The 10052-nt window shown below is 49.6% G+C and overlaps 1 protein-coding gene across 1 annotated transcript; it reads right to left on the bottom strand.

Moving 5' to 3' along the window:
• Window positions 1-4545: 4545 nt before the first annotated feature.
• GPR84 (G protein-coupled receptor 84) lies at window positions 4546-6587 on the bottom strand. Its single transcript, XM_032173498.1, has 2 exons — window positions 6494-6587; window positions 4546-5960 (listed from the first exon to the last, which is right to left on the bottom strand). Exon 2 carries the CDS (start codon window positions 5950-5952, stop codon window positions 4762-4764), a length of 1191 nt encoding a protein of 396 aa, XP_032029389.1. The 5' UTR covers window positions 5953-5960; window positions 6494-6587; the 3' UTR covers window positions 4546-4761.
• Window positions 6588-10052: the final 3465 nt, after the last annotated feature.

The following is a 10052-nucleotide window of genomic DNA, read 5'->3' as shown; positions in this document are numbered from 1 at the left end:
TTCAATCCTTTCTGCTGCAAAGCTCTGCAGTCCTCTGAGGGGCTCTACAGGATAGTCAACCCCTCTTCCTGATACCTGAAACCCATTCCTCACCTCCCTCTGTGCTTCCTTCTCTGGCTCAGGAGGAGAGGGAATGTGTGGGTGGGGGCCTTGGGAAAATGGCCATGTTAAAAATAGGAGCCCCCAGCTGCACCCCGCAGTGGACCCTTATTTATCACCTTCCAAACCTCACTCTCAAAGAAGCATTAATATTCCTAATTCCTGAAGGCCACCCTGGACTCATAAATTTAACTGGGGAGGTGGGCAAGGGGAGGAGTGAGGTACATGGGATGGGGAGCTTACTGCAGCCTTGAGGAAGCAGAGTATCTCCTGGGGGAGGCGCCTGACTGTCTGTCCCCTTGCAGACGCCAATGGGTCTTCATAGGGGAGGAGGAGGAGTCTTTCTGTCAATATTTCCTTTGGGGAGTAGTCTTCTCTCACTGCACCTTTCCTCCCTCCCCTAAAAACAAACAAAAAACCAAAAACCCACCTTCCTCCTGGTCTTCCCCATTAGTTCTCTGTCGCTCTCCCTCCCTCTTTTCTTTGCTATTACTTTCCAGTTGTCCTTTCCTGCTTCTCTCTCTCTCTCACCTCCCTATTGCGCCTTTCTCTGTCTTTGCTTCTCTAATGCTTTTCCTTTTCAGAGCCATTGTGTGAAAAGGAAATTTCCGTCTCTTATTCAGCCTGGATAGTGAGGTTTGAAAAGTCCCTCTCTCGGTGCCCGGATCTCGCTGCTTCAGCCCGTGTGGCCCCTCAAATGCGTCCTTTCTCTTCATCTCTCCTTCTTTCTTCTCGGATCTTGGACAAATTACCCAACCCCTCATTTATCTCCTTAACCCTCTCTCTCTTCTCCTGCCTTCCTTCTCTCCTCAGCCTTCCTTTCTGTCATCCTTTTGCCCCCTCAGTTTCCCCTTCGGTCCTCAGCTCGGAATCCTCTCTCCCTGTTCAGTCTCCTCTGCTCTCCCTGTCGGCCCCCACCCGCACCCCTCAAACTCGACTTCTCCGCCCATGTGGTACCCTCAGACCCCATCATCCCTTCAGTTCCCATCACCACCACACCCCAGTTTCCCCTCCCAGTGGACGAAAGAGAAGGGAGGAGGGGGCCTGAGGAACAGGTAGAGGGAGCGCCATTCCTTGAGGGGAGGGAAAGAGGAGAAAAAGCAGGGGAGAGGAAGACGGACGCGGCGGGGAGGGGAGGGGAGGGGAGGGGAGGGGCATCCTCACTCCCCAGCCGCTGCACCCCCCTCCCCGCGGCTGCTGAGCCATAAATCAGGGCCAAGGCGGTTTGGCCAATGGTAGGGTGACTCGTAAATCGGCCTGTCAAGCTCAGCCAATGAGAGGCGGCGTTAAATCAAGTTCTGTCAGCGCTTGGCCAATGAAAGGCCCTGGGCTGACCATAAATCTGCCTGTAAGAGACAGCGAAAGAGAGAGAGCGTGCGAACGAGCAAGAACAGCCAGGGCGGGCGACTGGGGAGGGGGCGGGGGGAGCGCGCGAGCGGGGAATGGAGAGACGAGCTTAGGAGAAAAAAAGGGCGATAACAGAGGTACAGGAGATGAAGACAGCCTACAGGAGAGACGGACAGATGGAAAGAGACAAAGAGAGGCAGTGAGAGATAGCGTCAGAAAGTCAGCGATAGAGCTCGGACTCGGGCGGGAGACTGATAAGAGATAAAGAGACAAAGAGAGACAGACGGTGACTCACACTCGTGAGCATACAGGGCCTCCAAACACACACACTTCCCGAGACACGCATGAGCAACGCACCACGAGGGACCCAGTGCATGGGCTCACGCGCCAAGCACAACCGCAAGAGAGAGAACGCCTCAAGAAAGCCTGGCTTTTCTTCAGTTTCTTTCCCCTCATTCAGCCCTTATTGAAATTAGGGGCGGGGGTGGCTGTGTGGGCCGTGGCGGGTGGCTGCTTTCTTGCTAAGATCTGCCCTCTATGGTTCTTAGACCCCAGGATTTCTTTCTGTGTCTCCTTTTTTTTTTTTTCCCAGCGACTGATAATTGGGAAGTCCTTTCTGAGGTCTAACCTCAATCCCTATTGCTTCACCTTTCTACTTGACACTGTTGTGATTTGCCTTCTAAGAACATGTAAAGTCAATCCTTTTACAACCCTTCGGAGAGTTGTCAACTTTCAGAATCTTAGAAGGTCTGAATAGGAAGGACTCTTAGGGATCATCTGGGCACTCGATCCTAGTTTTAGAAAGGCGGATTTGAGACTCTGCCCTCAAATCACGGTCTTACAACGTATATAGTCATTCGGCCTTGGACAAATTACTTAACCTATTTGTGCTTCAGTTTTCACATTTGTAAGAAAGAAATTATAATAGATACTTCATGGTAATTTTGTGAGGATTACATGAAATAATATATGTACAGGGAACTGCATGGGGCACATGTTAAGAGTGTACCCCGCACCCCGCTTTGTACAGATGATAAAATCTGAGCCCCAGAGTGGTCCCGAGATGTGCTCAAGTTCCCAGAGCTAACTATCAGAGAACCTTGACTGAAACCTTTGTCTCTACACCCATAAACTGTTGTTCTTCATTGGTCCAACAGTTCACCTGTCTGGACCCCTGCCTTAGTAGTCCCAGCTTGATTTGGTTTAGGCTCCTGTGACTTTCGTGGAAGGAGGACACCGGAAAGTGCATGTTCCATATTAGGAGTCAGGATTCCTGGACCCTAGGAGTGTGTTTCATGTGAGGGTATCAATCTGTCCACCCCAACTGTGGTTCTTTCTGCCCTTAATATCTTCAGATTTTACTTTGTTCTCTCAAACCATGGACTTGGGGTAGGGAGGGGACAACATGCAGCCAGAGCATTAACGTCAGCATGACTCACATTCCATCCCCAGTGCCACCCCAGTGCCCACACTGCTACTCCCCCCAGCCCCACCCCAGGTAGACAGTAATATCTCATGAATAATAAATGTCTCATTCTTCACTTTTCTTCCTAATCTTTGGGGGAAAGGGAGGGTGAAGATCCCTGGGTCTCTACTCCCTGGTCAGGGGTCTCTGGATTCCCAGCCCTGCCTTCTGTCCTCAACTGGGAAGCCAGAAAGGAAACGCAGAGAACCAGCGTCACCTGGTGGCCACAGGTGCTTTAAGGATGTGTGTATGCACATTGTGACAGGATTTGGTCGTTCTGGAGGGAAGGAATGGTATGGTTTCCTAGCCTGGCCCCTGAGCCCTTTTAACTAGAGTCTTTGTTTTCCTGCTTTCTTTCTTTTTTTTTTTTTCTTTTTTTTTTTTTGTTTGAGACAGAGTCTCGCTCAGCCACCCAGGCCGGAGTGCAGTGGCGTGATCTCGGCTCACTGCAACCACCGTCTCCTGGGTTCAAGTGATTCTCCCGTCTCAGCCTCCCAAGTAGCTGGGATTACAGGCACCCGTTATCATGCCCGGTAAATTTTTGTATTTTATTTTATTTATTTATTATTATTATTTTGAGGCAGAGTTTCACTCTTGTTGCCCAGGCTGGAGTGCAATGGTGTGATCTCGGCTCACTGCACCCTCCACCTCCTGGGTTCAAGCAATTCTCCTGCCTCAGCCTTCTGAGTAGCTGGGATTACAGGCATGCGCCACCATGCCGGGCTAATTTTTGTATTTTTAGTAGAGATGGGGTTTCTCCGTGCTGATCAGGCTGGTCTCGAACTCCTGACCTTAGGTGATCCACCCACCTCTGCCTCCCAAAGTGCTGGGATTACAGGCGTGAGCCACCGTGCCCAGCCCATAATTTTTGTATTTTAGTAGAGACGGGGTTTCACCATGTTGGCCAGGCTGGTCTTGAACTCCTGACCTTAGGTGATCTGCCCGCCTCAACCTCCCAAAGTGCTAGGATTACAGGTGTGAGCCACCCCACCAGGCCTGTTCTCTTGCTTTCGTAAGTCCGGATGACAAATGCAAGGCAACTGAGGGCCTGGGACTCAGGTGAATTAGCCCCATGGGCAAGACCCTGCCAGGGCAGCTGGAACCTTTTTCTGCCTTTGCCTCAGCTAAGCTCAGTTCCATTTCTGCAAACCAAGGAGTCCTCCTCCATGACCGTTCCCTTCGCACAGAGCAAGGGCTGGGGGGCTGGATCCACTGGAGTAGATATCAAAGCTGGATTATAAAATTTTTTTAAGCTGAATAAACTTGTTTATAAGGATGGCAGGTCCTGGCAGCAGTGGTTAGGGGCAGAGGCCATTTCCGGGAAGTTAAACAAAAAGGCGGGCTAATCCTCTTAAATCACCTCACATGTTTTATTACCTAGAAACCCCTCTTCTAAAGACTATGTCCCAGGCCAGCTGCTTCCTGCTCCTGCTTTGACCTAGGTACCCCTGAATCCTTAGGTATTAGGTTCCAGCTCCTGGTGGCCACAGGTGCTTTAGGGATATGTGTGAGCATGCACGTGGTGACAGGATTTGGTCATGCAGGAGGGATGGAATAGTATGGTCTCCTCCTAGCCTGGCCCCTGAGCCTAACCGTGACCTGTTTCCTTCTTCCCCAGAGACCGCACCTGAGCATTAAAAGCACAGAATTCATTTATTAATAATTAATAATACTCCTTGGGCAGTCTAGGGCTGAAACATTGATCAAGTGATGGAGAGACTTGATTTGGGAGGCTGGGGAAAGGTTGTTGTGAAAATGCCCACACGTGTTATTTCACCTATTCTCCTATCACCTGGCCACTTTGGTCCTGGAGGAGACAGTCCTAAATTCTGGTGACTAGGGTCACAGTTCTAATGGAGCCTACGGAAACTCCGGGGCCCTCTTTTTAAAACGGAGCCATATGCTTGGCGGAATTGGCGGTTCATGGCTGCATAGAGCACAGGGTTGATGCAACCATTGAGCCAGGTGAGGTTGGCAGCAAGCATGTGGACCACCCGGGGAGCCTGGACTCTGGCATCCAGAATGTTGAGCAGCAAGAAGGGGATGTAGCTCAGGGCAAAGCAGAGGAACACAGCAAAACACATTCGAGTCACCTTCCCAAATTCCGATGAAGAATCCGGAGCTCTTCTGGCTCCTTTAATTGGCTGGGCTTTGGCAGATGCTTCTGGAGGGCTTTTCTCTGCCATCTGCTTAGCTCTTTTGCTGTTGATCTGGTCTCCCACTTCTGATGAGTCCCCTTCCAGGGTCTGGGTGGTGGCAGCACTGACTGGCTCAGATGAAATCCCCTCACTGGGTCCTCCTGATGCTAACTTGCTGTCCAGCTCCTGGAAACGACCAGGCATGGCCTCATCAGTCCCGGCCACTTGGTTGGAGTGGATGCTTGCCTGTCGCAACTTGTATTGGTCCAGTGCCTGTGCTGCTCGTTTGACCTGGCGATGGATGAGGCAATAGAAGATGCCAACACTGCTGAGCCCAAGCACAAAGTAGATGCCCATGAGGATGGTGGTGTAAGGCCGGCCTCGGATGCGGTCAAAGCTGCAGGTGCAGACTACAGGTACCAGGATATAAATAGGCCAGAGGGGAGCAAAGCTGGCTACGCCCACAACCCAGGTGCTCACCAGTGCCAGCACTATCCCCTTGGCACTGAAAACTTGGGGAAAAAGCTTAGGGTGGGCAATGAGGAGGTAGCGTCCCAGTGCGATGAGGCAGAGGGTCAGGATGGAGACAGAATTGGAGGCAAAAAGGAGGAGCCCAAATACCCTGCAGAAGGTGGCACCAGTGCGCCAGTGCAGGTGGAGGTAGGTGTCCACAGAGAAGGGCTGCAGGAGCGTGCAGTAGAGGAGATCAGCCAGTGTGAGGTTGGCTATGAGCAAGTTGAATCGGGTACGGAGCTTGGGCTGGATGGCCAAGGCCAGCAGGGTGAGCACATTGCCCACGGTGCCTGTCACAGCCACCACCACCCCCCAGCTAACTGCAACATAACGATAGCCCAGCACAGACTCATGATAGCAGGAGAAGTTGGCGTCAGAGGTGTTCCACATGATAGAGGCTAAAGAGGCAGAGAGGGGAAGAGGAAGAGGGAATCAGAACCTAGCATTCAACTTAGATCTCTTGAACAGTTCTGGGACCCTGGACATCTGAACTGCTCCTGGACGTCCCCTTAATTCACTATCCTCCAGAACCATTCCCAGGCCTCTTCATCTCAAGATCCATAACTCTCTCCTTAGGTTCTCTTAGTCCTTTCCCATTCTCAAATATTTCCCAAAGTTTTTATCTAAATATCTCTTGCCTAAATATCTTAGTCTTATTCTGCTCCAAACCTCAGTCTTCTTCTATATCCATCCCGCTGCTCTCAGTAAACCCAGTGCCCTCCAACTTTTCTAATTCCTTCCCCATCCCCAAAGACCCCCAGGAGTCCCCTCTCTCTATTCAGCATCCTGTATTCAGGATCCTCTCTGTATTCAGTTCCCTCTGCTCCTTTCCACTACACACATATATAGGCTTTAGTCATTTCTGTTTGTTACCACCTGGGAGATGAGAAGACCAAGAAAGCAAAAGTATACCCACGACAAAAGTACTTACCTGAGTTTCTCAGCCTTCAATTCTTTCTCTGATGGAAGAAGTTCAACTCACCCAAAGAGCAGTCCTTTCTGGTGGACAGTCAGGCTTCAAGCAGGAGACATCCTGCTCTTATGTATCCTATTATAGTCCACTGAAAGAATAAGAAACTCCCCCATTACCCAATCCCAGCCACTTCCTTCACCACCTCCGGTCCTACTCATTTTGCTTTGGCTGTGAAATCTAGGCTTCTCTGTTGAAATTCCCCTGCTACTTACTTCAGAGTGTTTTCACTCTTCCTTTCTCCTTCCTGAAACCCAAACTCTCTTTTCTTCCCCTCTCTGCATGGCAGAACTCATCTGTAAGATCATTGCCGAGAATTGCTAGGGCACGGAGTCAGAGCATCAGAACATTTGGGCCACTCCTCAAAGGGCCAAAAGATAAGACCAAGTTCCAGGAGCAACTTTAGGTACCCCCAAAAGCCTTGGGTTTTTTTCGGAGGAGCACTACCTTTCTTCTCTCCACGGCTTAGACATGGTTCAAGTCAGAGGGACCCATGTGACACCCTAGCACATCTGAGAAACCGAGTCAGATGAAGAAAAGTGGGAAATGAGGCATCCAGGACTCTGGTTTCATTCTCCTCAAGGGATCAGGGTCCTGTTCAATCATTCATTTATCCCTTCACCCAACAACTTTGTATTGAGTGCCTACTATACACCAGACTCTGATCTAGACACTGGGGATACAAGAACGTCTGATACATGGCCTTGTGCATAGTCTACTAGGGGAGACAGATACATAAATATGCAAATGCTTAATCAATTCTCCAGAGCAAGGGTGAGTAAACTTCGCCCTATGGGCCAAAACTAGTCTGCTATCTGTTTTTGTATAGCCTGTGACCCAAGAATGTTTTTTTTTTCCATTTAAAAATGGTTATATTTTAGGCCAGGTGCAGTGGCTCACGCCCATTATCCCAACATTTTGGGAGGCCAAGGAGGGCAGATCACTTGAGGTCAGGAGTTTGAGACCAGCCTGGCCAACATGGTAAAACCCCGTCTCTACTAAAAATACAAAAATTAGCCAGGCGTGGTGGGTGTGCCTGTAATCCCAGCTACTAGGGAGGCTGAGGCAAGAGAATTGCTTGAACCCAGGAGGTGGAGGTTGCTTGCAGTTAGCCGAGATCAGATTGCACCACTGCACTCCAGCCTGGATGACAGAGCAAGACTCCATCTCAAAAAAATAAAATAATAAATAAATAAGTAAAATAAAAATGGTTATATTTTAAATTGTTATATAAGTACCTATGTAATATCCTCAGTTGTATCTCTTGATCAACATAGTTTAAAATATTTATAATCAGGCCCTTTGAGAAAAAGTTTGCTGAGGCTTGCTTTAAAATACTATATAGGCCTGGCTTGGAGGCGCATGCCTGTAATCTCAATACTTTGGGAGGCTAAGCTGGGAGGATGGCTTCAGGTCAGGAGTTTAAGACCAGCCTGGGCAACATAGTGAGACCCTGTCTTTACGATAAATAAATTTTAAAAAAATAGCCAGATGTAGTGATGTGCATCTGTAGTCCCAGCTACTGGGGAGGCTGAGGTGAGAGGATCATTTGAGTCTGGGAGGTCAAGACTGCAGTGAGCTAAGATTGTGCCACTATACTCCAGCCTGGGTGACACAGCAGGACGTTGTCTCTGAGAAATTAGAAAAACAAACTAACAGGCTGGGCGCAGTGGCTCACGCCTGTAATCCCAGCACTTTGGGAGGCCCAGGCAGGTGGATCATGAGGTCAGGCGTTCGAGACGAGCCTGGCCAACATAGTGAAACCCCGTCTCTACTAAAAATACAAAAAATTAGCTGGGCATGGTGGCAGGCGCCTGTAATCCTAGTTACTTGGGAGGCTGAGGCAGGAGAATTGCTTGAACCTAGGAGGTGGAGGTTGCAGTGGGCCGAGATCGTGCCACTGCACTTCAGCCCGGGCGACAGTGTGAGACTCCGTCTGAAAAACAAACAAACAAACAATACATGGCTGGGTGCAGTGGCTAACACCTGTAATCCCAGCACTTTGGCAGGCCAAGGCGGGCAGATCACTTGAGGTCAAGAGTTCAAGACCAGCCTGGCCAATATGATGAAACCCCATCTCTACTAAAAATACAAAAAATTAGCTGGGCATGGTGGCAGGCACCTGTAATGCCAGCTACTTGGGAGGCTGAGGCAGGAGAATCGCTTGAACCTAGGAGGTGGAGGTTGCAGTGAGCCAAGATCGTGCCACTGCACTTCAGCCCAGGTGACAGTGCAAAACTCCATCTCAAAAACAAACAAAAAACAAACAACAAACAAAAAACAAACAAACAAAAAACAAACAAAAAAACAAACAAAAAATACATGGCTGGGTGCACTGGCTCACACCTGTAATCCCAGCACTTTGGGAGACTAAGGCGGGCAGATCACTTGAGGTCAAGAGTTTGAGACCAGCCTGGCCAATATGATGAAACCCCATCTCTACTAAAAATACAAAAATTAGCCAGGCGTGGTGGTGCGCGCCTGTAATCCCAGCTACTTGGGAGGCTGAGACAGGAGAATCGCTTGAACCCAGGAGGCGGAGGTTGCAGTAAGCCAAGATTGCACCACTGCACCCCAGCCTGGGCAACAGAGCAAAAACTCTTTCTCAAAAAACAAAACAAAACAACCCAGAACTATACATCAGAGGCTTAGAGAAAAGGAGCATACTATTAAGGAGGAGGTGAGGAAAGGGTTCACAGAGAGGTAACTGAGCTGCATTTTGAATGATGAACAGGAGAGTTTTTGGGAGATAAGTAGAGGGACATTCTAGACAAAGAGAACAGCATGTGTAGAGGTGCAGAGGTTCAGGTAGAAGCCAACAAAGGGCATGAGGTAGAGAACAACAGAGAAGAGCTTGGAGAGTTGAGCAGGCAGGGTCAATGGGGACCTTGTGTATCATGCTAAGGAGCTGGTTTCATGCTGAAGGAGTTGGTGAGATTTGCACTTAGATTGCTGTGAGTAAGGAATGAAGGCATGCAGCCTGGGAGTGAGCCTGGGTAAAGAGGCACTAGTTCAGACGAGAGATAGAATGGGCCTAAGTTAGGGCCAGACCACCTGTACAACTGCATAGGGCCTTGCAGTTTGAAGGGCCTGGTGCTTGGTTCAATGCTCGTCAATCACTGTTTTTAAATTCTTTTTTTTTTTTTTTTTGAGATGGAGTCTCGCTCTGTCACCCAGGCTGGAGTGCTGGAGTGCAGTGGCGCGATCTCAGCTCACTGCAAGCTCTGCCTCCCGGGTTCACGCCATTCTCCTGCCTCAGCCTCTCTGAGTAGCTGGGATTACAGGCGCCCGCCACCACGCCTGGCTAAGTTTTTATATTTTTAGTAGAGATGGGGTTTCACCGTGGTCTCGATCTCCTGACCTTGTGATCCGCCCGCCTCGGCCTCCCAAAGTGCTGGGATTACAAGCGTGAGCCACCGCGCCCAGCCTTTTAAATTCTTAATACTATACTTTTTGAATAAGGGGCTCTGCTTTTTCATTTTGTACTGGGTCCCACAAATTATGGAGCCAGTCCTGGTTA

Source organism: Hylobates moloch, unplaced genomic scaffold (assembly GCF_009828535.3).
Source record: "Hylobates moloch isolate HMO894 unplaced genomic scaffold, HMol_V3 SCAFFOLD_13, whole genome shotgun sequence".
Classification (NCBI taxonomy): domain Eukaryota; kingdom Metazoa; phylum Chordata; class Mammalia; order Primates; family Hylobatidae; genus Hylobates; species Hylobates moloch.
This window is presented reverse-complemented; position numbering and strand designations above follow the sequence as displayed.